General features: G+C 42.7%; 1 protein-coding gene across 1 annotated transcript; it reads right to left on the reverse strand.

The window, feature by feature from the left end:
• Positions 1–4,026: 4,026 nt before the first annotated feature.
• LOC309334722 (uncharacterized protein) lies at positions 4,027–8,902 on the reverse strand. Its single transcript, XM_081849328.1, has 2 exons — positions 8,884–8,902; positions 4,027–5,915 (listed from the first exon to the last, which is right to left on the reverse strand). The coding sequence occupies exon 2, from the start codon at positions 5,800–5,802 to the stop codon at positions 4,609–4,611; it is 1,194 nt and encodes a 397-aa protein (XP_081705454.1). The 5' UTR covers positions 5,803–5,915; positions 8,884–8,902; the 3' UTR covers positions 4,027–4,608.
• Positions 8,903–12,916: the final 4,014 nt, after the last annotated feature.

Genomic DNA, 12,916 nt, shown 5'->3' on the forward strand with positions numbered 1-12,916 from the left:
AAAATTACAGTATAATAATTCTTGTGATGTAATATGATAATGTAACATAAGAACTTTAATAAAAAATAAAACTGGAATTTCCAAAAAAAGACGTTTATAATAATAATAAATAAATAAAACTTAAGTTTTGGGGGGGAGTTTATTATTATTATTGGGCAAAAAGATTCCTGCATTGCAGGGGGTTGGACTTGATGACCTTCGGGGGGTCCCTTCCAACTCTGTAGTTCTATGATTAACCACCAGTCAATAATGTGGGGGACTCACCCGCTTACTGCCCCCTATTAAATTAAAATACAGTGTGCACATCTCACTGTATACAAACTACCTAAATCTATACAATTTACCACAGTTTATCTTGTAGTGAGTGAATATCGTCTCAGGCAGAAGCTGAACAAACAAAAAGGAGAGTTTTATGAAGAAAAAGAAGCTTTTGAAAGAAAGTGGGTCAGGAAATGTGTTCTCCTGGGTAGAAGTCAACTTATATACTTAAACTTTAAGATGTCTCAGGCTTAAACACAGGATTACAATCACAGCTTGTCTTAAACTCTTCACTAAAAAAAGTTGTTATACTGCATTTTCTGTTACTTAGTTATGACAGGTGGTTCAGTTAAATAAAGCATAGCTTCCTTCCCCAATCAATGCCCTGGTTCATGAGCAAGGGGCACTTTTCCTCAGCCCCCCCCCCTCTAACAACTGCTGAGGTAATTCCAAAATGGCGTAACAGACCCAAGGGATCCCCTACCCACGCTTGTGACTGGCTTGGGTGTCCTCTCTCCCTGGAAGAACTACCCCCTCCTGACTGGAAGAAGACCCAGAAGAGCCTGAAGCCCCCAGGATCTGCTTCTCCTGCCTCAAGAGTCAGCCCTCCCAGGACACCAGTTTGTAGACCTTCCCCAGACCCCCAACTGGGTCTCCCTCTCCAGGCTGGGAGAGTCTTTCCTCTTTCAGGGAGGGTGTTCAACTCAACTAGAACCAGTTCTCCCTCAGGCAAATCCTATCCTCCTCCCCAACTACCACCTCAAAACTATCCCTCTTCATCTTCTCTCATATCAAACACTATCTAACTCTCTCCCTCAGTAACGGCTCCTTTTATTTTCCCTCCAAAAGTGCTGTTGTCCAATCAGAGGGAGGTTCCATCCCTCTGGTGGAATTTCAGGGGGACTGAATGACCAGACTCTGGTCCGCAGTCCGTCACACTTCTGCCTGACAACAACCAGTACAGATCAGCTGTTGGAAATTTCTGACCCTGATCACAACCACCAGACCTACTAAAGGTCAATACTTTGTGAGGAAAACTTCAGGAACCTGGAATCTCCATGTATCTACATCACCTTTGGTTTCACGATACGGCAGTTCTAAGAGCAGAGGTGGGGAAAGCAGGAGTTTGCCTGTGAGAGGAAGAGTTTTGGGCTCCTTGTGAAAGGGGATTCCAGGAACCAGGAACCACTTCAGACAAGGCCTTTCCTAGGATGGAAAGAGAGTGAGGGAAATCTGACACTCCCTTATTCCTTTTGAAATAGTTTATTCCAGGCTTTAAGATACGGGGTAAGAATTTCCTTCCAAACTACCCCTCAATGACCCATGGCCAGGGGAAGGAATAACACCTCAAAGAAAAACACAGTCAAGAGATAGGAAAATTCAACGAAATATTGGGAAATATTGGAACAAGAAGGGGATAAATTGAAATTGCAGAGTTTCGAGAAATTAAAAGATAAAGTGCGAAATTGGCTCCATTATTATCAAATAATGGAGGCCTACAAATTGGCAGGAAAATTGGCTTCCAGGTGGAAAAATCAAAATTGGAAACAGAACTGTTAGAACCCAATGCTAAAATATTATCAAGAATGTATAACTTGCTGTTGAAATGGAATACCCAGGATGAAATGGTTAAATCAGCTATGATCAAGTGGGCTCAAGATATTGGTCATAACATTATGTTTGCTGACTGGGAACAGTTGTGGACCACCAGTATGAAATTTACAGCATGTAATGCCCTAAGAGAGAATATTATGAAAATGATTTATAGGTGGTACATGACCCCAGTCAAGCTTGCAAAAATTTACCACTTGTCTGATAATAAATGTTGGAAATGTAAAGAAAATGAAGGTACATTCTTTCACCTTTGGTGGACGTGCCCAAGGATTAAGGCTTTCTGGGAAATGATATATAATGAAATGAAAAAGGTATTTAAATATACCTTTCTGAAGAAACCAGAGGCCTTTCTCCTGGGCATGGTCGGCCAATTGGTGCCAAAGAAGGACAGAACTTTTTTTATGTATGCAACAACAGCAGCAAGAATTCTCATCGCAAAGCATTGGAAGACACAAGATCTACCCACCTTGGAAGAATGGCAGATGAAGGTGATAGATTACATGGGACTGGCAGAATCCGAGACCAGGGAAGAGAGACGGCGGAAGAAGATTGGAAGAAATTTAAGGACTATCTTAGGAAACATTGCAAGATTAATGAATGTTAGAATGACGTTGGTTTAGAAATTAAGTGGTTTTCAGCTGAAAGGGTTATGTAAAAAGAAAAGAAAGGTTAGATATTAACTGAAAATTAAGGGAGAGGATTTGCTGAATTAATAAATAGAAATTGGGATATAGAAAGGGGAGGTATGAGGAGGTCGGGGAAGTAAGTTTAAGAAAATAAGGGGTTGAAATTATACTTGTTCTTTGTTTTGTGTATTGTTATGTTTTATTGTCTTGTTTTTATGTAATTTGTGAAAATTTAATAAATATCTTTTTTTTTTAAAAAAGGAAAATTCAACGTCCGGAAGGGACCCAGTTTATTGAGAGAAAAGCTATTGCAATACCTCCAGCGACTCAAAACCAGAGGTTCATTTTAGTACAACTTTGAGAGGGTTTTTTTGAGGAAGGTACAGGCATTAGCTCATAGAAGTTATACATGTAAGGGAAGGTCTGTCAGGGAGCTCAAACGGTTCTTCTGTACATTATTTTGGGTATCCTGGTGTCTTGCTGTCTTAGGATTTACATTTCATTTATTTATTGTCCATCTGCCTGACAACCAGACCTTTAGAAAGTCCTTGGCTTACCATTCAAATGGCTCCCAACGCCTGGGAAGAAGACTCAAGGGAAGAAGAGTTGGTCACATAAATCTTCTATTTCTAAACGTTTTAAACAATAGTTTGAAAGATAAGCGGGTGGAAGTCAGGGTTGAGAAGTCCACGTAGCCTAGAAATTATTAGAGCACTGAGACATAGCTTCCATCAGAGAAAGTAAGATGAAGGTATAACAAAGGTACATGTGTTTCATTCACTCTTAGGTTATATGAATTCTATCATATGCTAAATGGGTTAACTAATTTTACAACAGAAACACCAGTTCAGTCTCAACTTGAGAGGTTGCAAAACGAGGGGGCAGATACAGAAGGATGATCCACCCCCCCCCCCCGAGAGAAACAAGGCTGCAGCAGCTGGTCTAGAACACTCTTTCCCTCCAAGCCGTATTAATTGATCCTTCTCTAGGAGGACATGGAGGAGCCACAGACCCTTGGGAAGGAGAGAGGAGCAAAGGAAGCCCCAGAGCCCCTCTGAAGAAGTTACTGACAGCACCCCAAACAGAATCACCCACCCAAGGCCATGTTTCTCTCTCTCCACCAACTTCTCTTCCCCCAGGGTTGCTTTTATTCATCTAGAGCAGTGTTTCCCAACCTTTGGCCTCCAGCTGTTTTTGGACTACAACTCCCATCATCCCTAGCTAGCAAGACCAGTGGTCAGGGATGATGGGAATTGTAGTTCAAAAACAGCTGGAGGCCCAAGGTTGGGAAACACTGATCTAGAGGAGTGGGGGAGGGGTCTCTTTCACACCCCCTCTTGACACCCCAGGAAGCCTGCTTTCTTCATTCCTCTATTCCTGCCGCCACTGGAAATAATGTTTTATCTGAACATTGTGCGCTTCAGAGAACCAAGTAAGAGGAAGGGTTGTAACACAATTCATGTGTCAATTATAAGAACTACAGAAGGGGTTTATGCACATAAGAAGTTGGCCTCACTCTTTCTGTGTCTTATTTGTTCATTTAGTATATTTACAACAATAGGTGTTATACGGTTGTTCATATACTACTAATATAACGAACCCTGCTTCCAAAGCATCACAACTTTCACCCTGTAATTTCCACAATGCTCTATTAGCAATCCCAAAACACCAACATGTCCAACTCTCTCTACCAAAGACTGAACTTCAGCCGACTCAAAGGGCATCAACATTGACCACCAGCATTGCAGGTTCACACTCTCCGCAAACTGCAAACAGTTCATGACATATGATATTGCATTTACTATTTTGAGACATCATTACTTGATTACATGGCTACAAATTTACATGCAGACACCAGAACTTCGCATGTAGTCTATGCATCTAATGGCTGATGTATATTAAGATCTACACTCCAACTGAAGCTCCTTCCACACTGACTGAAGCTCTTTCAGGATTCCATATATTTAAGTGATATCTCACTATCAGTAAAGCTCTTTGCACACACAATCCTCACATTTAAATGCTTTCCCCCCTGCTGTGAATGTTCTCTGGTGTCTTTAAAATGTCAGCTTTGACCGAGTCTCTTTCCACACTCCTTACAATTAAATGGTTATTCTCTGGTGTGAGTTCGCTGATGTCTCTTAAGGTTTCCACTTTGACTGAAGCTTTTTCCACATTCCATACATTTAAATGGTTTCTCCTTTGTGTGAGTCTGTAGATGGCTTCTAAGGATTCCACCAATACGGAAGCTCTTTCCACACTCCATACATTTAAATGGTTTCTCCCCTGTGTGTATTCTTTGGTGGCTTTTATAATTTCCACTTTGACTGAAGCTCTTTCCACAGTCTATACAGTTATATGGGTTCTCCCCTGTGTGAATTCTTTGGTGCAGTCTAAGGTTTTTGGTTGAAGTGAAGCTCTTTCCACACTCCATACATTTATATGGTTTCTCCCCTGTGTGAGTTCGCTGATGTATTCTAAAGGTTCCACTATGACGAAAACTCTTTCCACACTCCATACATTTAAATGGTTTCTCCCCTGTGTGTGTTCTTTGGTGGCTTTTATAATTTCCAATTTGACTGAAGCTCTTTCCACACTCTTTACAGTTATATGGGTTCTCCCCTGTGTGAGTTCTTTGGTGCAGTCTGAGTACACTTTGACTGAAGCTCTTTCCACACTCCATACATTTAAATGGTTTCTCCCCTGTGTGAGTTTTCTGATGTGTTCTGAGGTATCCACTTTGACTGAAGCTCTTCCCACATTCCATACATTTAAATGGTTTCTCCCCTGTGTGAATTTGCTGATGTGTTCTGAGGTATCCACTTTGACTGAAGCTCTTCCCACATTCCATACATTTAAATGGTTTCTCCCCTATGTGAGTTTTCTGATGTGTTCTAAGGTTTCCACTTTGACTGAAGTTCTTTCCACATTCCATACATTTAAATGGTTTCATCCCTGTGTGAGTTCGCTGATGTATTGTAAGGGCGTCCCTACGACCATAGCTCTTTCCACATTCCATACATTTAAATGGTTTCATCCCTGTGTGAATTCGCTGATGTATTGTAAGGGCGTCCCTACGACCAAAGCTCTTTCCACAATCAACACATTTAAATGGTTTCTCCCTTGTGTGAATTCTTTGATGGATTCTAAGTGCTCCACGCTGATTGAAGCTCTTTCCACACTCCATACATTTAATTGGTTTCTCTCCCTTGGGAGTTTGTTGATGTTTCCTATGAGTTTTGCTCCAGTTCAAGTTCTTTTCGCACTGCATAGCTTTAGATGGTTTCTCTTCTGTTGAGTTCATTATTGTAAACTCATTGTGCACACAGACAGAAGAACATTATGCACATTTTAACTTTGTCTTCATTATTCTCAATGAAATTGAAGGTGTCTCCTCAGAATTTGGATCTTCTCCTCCTTTGGGGGGAAAGAAAACCATTTTAGGGTTCCGTGGAAGAGGGAAAAGGAACTTAACACAAAGTGAGTCTAATTAACACCACCGTCTTTTTTTTTTTTAAACGTCTCCTAGATTCTCCCCTCTCTTCTCTATGTCTCCCTGAGGAAGTATGGCCAGGGAATAGACTACCTGATCTCATGCCTGTCTTGTGATATACAACTATCCTTGTGGAAATTATCTGTCCAGGACTCTCTCACTTTTCTTTCTCCTTTGGGGTGGGTGGCTAATCGAATATGTGTGACACTGAAAAAGCTGAATTCTAACGGGAAGACTTTCAGAGGAAAATATCCTTTGGAATAATATACCAATTGCATGTAAACTGTCAATTGGATTACAAAAGTGGATTATGCATTTCTTAAATGTAGCCAAAAGACTGATACTGATAAATTAGAGGAATAAAGATATGTCCCCCCTTAATTAATTAGTAATAATAATAATAATAATAATAATAATAATACTATATTATATTATATTATTCAAACCCCGGCAATCCGGCTGGGTTTCCCCAGTCCTCTGGGCAGCACCGAACAAAGTATTAAAAACATGATAAAACAGCAAACATTGATTTCCGGTTGGTCCGCAGAGCTGAGAAGAGACGGGACTCAGCCCTTAGAGGAGAGTTCAGTTCTTTGGGAGATAAAGGGGGAGTCCTCAAGGGTGCCGCAGCCCCCCCCCAAAACACTCAAAAAAGGATTATTTTGAGGCCAGCTGCGCCATAAGGATGGAATGCATGCAAAGCAGTCATGAGAGGATTCTTTATTCAACAGAATATATAGAAGATTCAGAGAAAAGAAAAAAATGGAAATTTTAAATGAGAGAATGGAAAATGAAAATTGCTAGCTAAAAAACCAAATGATATAATGATTAATGAAAATATTAAGATATTACAAAGTCAGTTTTCAACAATTGTGAACCAGGAAGTAGAATGGAAAATTAAAATGATGAAACAAAAGAACTTTGAATACGCAAATAAACCAGGAAAATGGCTGGCATGGCAGATAAACAAAAGAAAATCTCAAAAGACAATTCATAAAATTAAAATTGGAGAGGAAGAACTAGAGAATCCGAAAGAAATAAGAAAAGGATTTGTAAACTTCTACCGACAATTGTATAAAAAAGGTGGAAAAGAGAACATAGTCAAAATGGAAGAATTTTTAAAGGAGAATGGAATGCAACAAATCCCACAGAAAAGAAGGACAGACTGAATGAATTAATAGAAGGGAAAGAAATTTTGAGAGCAATAAAGGACTTAAAATCAGGAAAAGCACCAGGACTGGATGAATACTTGACGGCCATGAATGCAAAGCAGGGAGCCATAATATTTGTGGATGCTGAGAAGGCCTTTGATAATATATTTGGGAATTTATGATTAAAATCTTAGAAATGATGGAAATGGGTCAATTGTTTATGAGCAGTTTAAAAGCAATATATTCGAGTCAAAAGGCAAAACCTATTGTGGATAATGTATTAACAGAAAATATTGAAATTACAAAAGGGACAAGACAAGGGTGTCCACTATCACCATTGTTATTCATATCGCTTCTGGAATTCTCCTGAATAATATAAGGTTAGCAGAAGGAATTAAAGGAATATCAGTCAGAAGGAAAGAATATAAAGTAAAAGCCTTTATGGATGACTTGGTAATAACAATTGAAGAACCAATAACAAGGCCTAAGGAAATACTAGAAAAAAGTGAATAGTTTACAGAAGTAAATAAAAATAAAAAGTTTGTTAAAAATTTGAACAAAAAGATGGTGGACCAGTTGCAACAACAAACGGAAACAGGGGTGGTAAAGAAAGTGAAATACCTAAGAATATTGTTAACCTCCCAAAATATAAATTGATATCAAGACAACCACAACCAGGCATGGAATAAGATTATGAGAGATTTGGAAGTGTGGGGAAGGATGAAATTGTCACTTTGGGGAAGGATATCAGTTATAAAAATGAATGTGCTACCAAAAATGTTATTTTTCTTTCAGTCAATTGATGGAGTACCCAGAATTAGCTAAGATGACCTGGAGAATCCGAGAACAGCGGGACCAAAAATTCCTGAAGGACTGGAATAAATTTGTGAATTATTTGTAGGACAATGGTATTCAGTTGAATACGCTTGTAGGATAACAAGAAGTCTTGTGAAAAATGGATATAAGAAATATTGTTAATCAAGGTTAAAAGATAGGATGTTAACATTTTGATTATATAAACAGTAGTAAAGAGACAAATTGTAAACAGAAGAGAGACATAGGGTGAAATCATTAGAAGGGAATGATGGAAGTCACTGGTTAAAGTAGCCAAGATGTGTAAGAGATGATAAGAGGGATGTTTTGTTTGCAAAGTTTATGTTAAATTATAACAACAACAACAACAACAGCAACAACAAAAATATTTTTGGGGAGTTGCCCACCACCTGCAAGGTCAAGGAAATGAAGCCATTTGACCTTCCAGTTTTCCTGGAAATGGCAAGGTGTGAACCTGAATTTCAGAGGAGATTCTGTGGACTGTGGGTTGCTCACTCGTACTTTCCATCCGGATTGTGACCCTTTCAGGACGGAGAGTGAAAGATTCTCTCTAAGGATTGCCTTCACAAGGGCTCTGGTGCATGTTTATGGACTCTGGGCTTGTTTGCAACCATTCAGATGTAATTGGCCAGTACTAAGCCATTCCACTTGAAGTCTGGAATGTCATGTGGATTTATAGCTCTTCTTCGTGCTTTGGTTTCCTACACTCTGAATGCTGCTGTTTGTGCGAACTTTGCAGAGAGGCCAGTTTGGCGAAATGATACTGGACCCAAGTAGTCAGTGAATTATGAGCAAAATACTACAAGTCCTTAATAACCTACTGACCTGGAAGGGCTCTTTCTATGTTCCCACACACTTAAAGGAAACACACAAAGATACAGTCTCACAGAAAAGTGGAAGTACAGACCTCTCAATTTCTCCAGGACTCGTCTCCGTGTTTTTCTGTTTTGAAGTCAGACTGGTGTACCAGAGTCTCTCCTAACTGGAATAAATAAAACAGAAGTGATATTGATGTCCTATGTGATTGTTAAAAGTATTCAAAAATATTCATCTTTAGAAGCAGAGCTAACAAAGTATCCAGTGGCCCATTAAAGGCTAATCAAGAAAAGATGGACTTTGGTTTTTGTGGGCACCAGTCCGATGATGTAGACAAGAAAGCTCAAAATTAAAGGATTCCTATAAACTATAATCCTACCAATTTACTATGTTTCACAGTTTGTAGGATTGACAAATTGACACACACAAAAAAATTCCTTCCAGTAGCACCTTAGAGACCAACTAAGTTTGTTTTTTGGTATGAGTTTTGTGTGCATGCACACTTCTTCAAATACACAGATTACGAACAAAAAAAATTTTGGGGGCCCCATTGGTGAAAATGCACCTTGTGTTACAACCTGTTTTGGTTTACAAACGGAGCTCTGGAACGGATTATGGTTGTAAACCAACGTAATATTGTACTAGCAATCCTTGTCCTGCAATCCAATCATATGGGAGGCATAGAATGAATTATTATTATTATTATTATTATTATTCTTCATGTACCTAAATGTAAACCCTGCAGCAATGGGCCTTCATTGTCTATCAAGATCTTGGGTCCTTTACCCTTGAAGCCCACCAGACTGAGAAAGTGCATTCACCCATTATCTTTTGATGCTGTTGGAATTCATTGCAGCTTGTAATTTTTGGACTGGTGTTCAACAGCATCAATGATCAGTCGTGCAGTGGAAAGTGAACATTGGTACTGACCCTGATAGGTTCCTTCTCTGCATTGAGGATGGGGGTCCTTTGTGGGGTGTCAACATCCCCCTCTCCCCTGGTAGGAAGTCAAACCTTCGAGATGGGCAAGACAACCCTTCTTGCCAGCTCAATTTGTGCTTAAGCAGATAACTGTATAGCAAGAAATAAACAACAGAACAGGAAGAGAAAGGAAGACAAAATATTAGGATAAAGGAACTCAGTGGTCCCACAGTTAGTCTGGAGAACTTCCTAAAGGTCCCTGTAAGGTAATCCAGGTAAAGAAGAGAAGAAAACCCAGGTAAGGGTGGAAATGAAAGAGAAGGGAGAAGGAGGGGAAGAGGACACAGGAGGATTCTGGACATGCGGGTGGGGGAGTCCCAACCCCCAGGACAACCCTTGTTTCTCTGAATCTGATGGTCTCCCCCTCCACAAGGAGTGAAAAGGCCGCAAGAAGAGGAGACAGGAGACAAAGGAGGAGAAAGGGAAGAAGAAAGGAAGATCCCTTCCGAAACGGCGTTCCTGACTTTTCTCTTCTGCCCTCCCTTGAGCTCTCATGCAGCTGACCTGGCCAGGGGGTTGCTCTGCCCACCAGGTCTGCCCTCTTGAAATCTGGACCTCCTGCCAGCACAGAGGTGGGCAAGGACCACCCACACGGGACCCCCCCCCCTATAAACTGGAAGCCTGAGCGAGGGGGGAAGTTTCCAGTAACCTAAGGGAGGGGGTTCCTCCCAGGATCTTCTTGCCTTTTCTCTCCAGTGGCTGGACTTGGGAGAAAAAAGCATCCTGGAAAGAACTGGGTGGGGAAATGGGATCCCCCCCTTTTTTCAAGGATCCCTCCCTGTCCCTCTCTGCAAGGCAGATTTCTTGCCAGGAAGGGAAAAGCCAAGGCAGCCCCTCCGGGGATTCCCACCCCCCCCAGCGCCCAAGATGGAGACATCTCTTCCAAAAGGCCACGGGGCTCTCCCTCTCCCCTCCCCCCAGGTTTCCCCTGCCAAGGATGCTTCCATTGATCCCGCAGCCCCCCAACTTCCTATGCCCTCCTCCCTCCGTCCCTAAGACTCCCCTGCGCCCAGAAACCCCCCTTGGCTCCGCTCACCCCTCGCCCTGCGCCCCCAAATGCGGTGGCCCGGATGCTTCCAAGGAGAAGGCGCCACGGAAACCCGGGAGGGGGCTCCTCCGTAGAAAGGACCCCTGCACCCCCGCCCTTGTGCATGTCCCATAGTGTTATTATGGGGGGGGGTCGTGATCTCTTGTGGGGGAGGGGCTCCAAAGGAGATCGAGCCACGCAAGTCCTGCAGGTCTTGGGTCCCCACTTCGCAGCGGGATTGCATGGATCCAGACCCTCCTGACGGGCCCCAGTAAAGGCGCTTTTGGGGAAGGTGGGGAGATATGGAGGGGTCTTTGTCCTTTCCTCCCCCCTCCCCATTTCACCCCCCCTTCCCCATCCCTGCATCTTTACCCCTTTGTCCTCTCTTCTGCCCCTCCGCCTCCCTTGCTCGCTCTTCCGGTGTCTTGTCCTGCAGGAGAAAGAGCAGGGCGGGAGGAGTTAGTCCAGCGACGCCCTGCCCCTTTCGGATGGGAACCTGCACTGAGGATTTTCCCAGGGGTTGCATGGGAGGCCTCTCTATCTCTCTCCTCTCTATGATACAGGGGGGGGGGCTGTTCTTCCCTGTCCAGTTCCTCCCATACTGGAGCCTCTGGGATCCTGCATCTCAGCTCACAAGGCCCCCTTTCTGCGGTCAGATCAAGCCTGCAGGGCGGTTCTTTGGCCACTGCGTCCCTGCCTCTGCCTTACAGAAAGAGCAGCAAACTCTGCCCATGCCCAGAGTGTATATTGTATGAAATCCCACCACACTTTATCACTTCCAGTTTGCATTTGAAGCAACTGAAACTGGAACTGTATGGAGGATTTTCAAACCTGTGGTTATGTCTGGGGGCTGCATCTTGAATACCATTGTGGAAGACTGAAGGTGCATCTTTGTTTGCTTCGCAAGGATTAAAAACTTCCCACTTCAAGAATGAGTACTTTACCCAGTTACCTTGGAGGAGGTCCCACTGAATTCATTGGGATAGGTCAGTTAGCAGAGCACGAGAGTCCTAATCTTAGGGTTGTGGGTTCAAGTCTCACATTGGGCAAAAAGATTCCTGCATTGTGGAGGGGTTGGACTAGATGACCCTCAGGGGACCCTTCCAACTCTGCAGTTCTATGATTAACCACCAGTCAATAATGCAGCAGACTCACCCCACTAACTGCCCCCCTTTAAATAGAGTGTGCACACCTAACAGTACACCAACCTCAAAGATCTCACCAATTTACCAGAGTTTATCTTGTAGTGAGTGAATAACAAACAACCATGAAAGTTTTATTAACAAAAAAGAAGTTTGTGAAAGAAAGTGGGTCAGGAAATGCGTTTTCCTTGGTAGAAGTCAACTTATTTACATGAAATATAAGCTGTCTCAGGTTTAAACACAGTGTTACTTAACCTCTCTTTACTCAAATATCAGTTGTTATACTCTAATTTCTGTTGCTTAGTTATGTCAGGTGGTTCAGTTAAATACTGGCAATACAACACTGACAATTCTTCCCCCATCAATGCCCTGGATCATGAGCGAGGGGCATTTTTCCTCAGCCCCCCCTTCTCTCTAAGCAACCCCACTGCTGAGGTAATTCCAAAATGGCGTAACAGACCCAGGGGACCCCCTCCCCCCCCTTGTGACTGGCTTGGGGGTCCTCTCTCCCTGGAAAAACTGCCCCCTCCGGACTGGAAGGGGACCCAGGGGAGCCTGAATCCCCCATGATCTGCTTCTCCTGCCTCAAGAGTCAGCCCTCCCAGGACACCCCTGTCTGTAGACCTTCCCCAGACCCCCAACCGGGTCTCCCTCTCCAGGCTGGGAGGGTCTTTCCTCTCTCAGGGAGGGTGTTCAACTCAAACCAGAACCAGTTCTCCCTCAAGCAAATCTTATCCTCCTCCCCAACTCCCACCTCAAAACAATCCCTCTTCATCTTCTCTCATATCAAACACTATCTAACTCTCTCCCTCAGAAATGGCTCCTTTTATTTTCCCTCCAAAAGTGCTGTTGACCAATCAGAGAGAGGTTCCATCCCTCTGGTGGAAATTCTGGGGGACTGAATGACCAGACTCTGGTCCAGCTCTGTGGTCCGTCCGTCACACTTCTGCCTGACAACAACCAGTACAGGTCAG

This window comes from Podarcis erhardii (genome assembly GCF_964252035.2).
Source record: "Podarcis erhardii genome assembly, chromosome: 2".
NCBI lineage: Eukaryota > Metazoa > Chordata > Lepidosauria > Squamata > Lacertidae > Podarcis > Podarcis erhardii.

Bases quoted from the DNA above. Each gene is read 5' to 3' on its own strand.
- LOC309334722 (XM_081849328.1), bottom strand. From the start codon at position 5,802: ATGAACTCAACAGAAGAGAAACCATCTAAAGCTATGCAGTGCGAAAAG.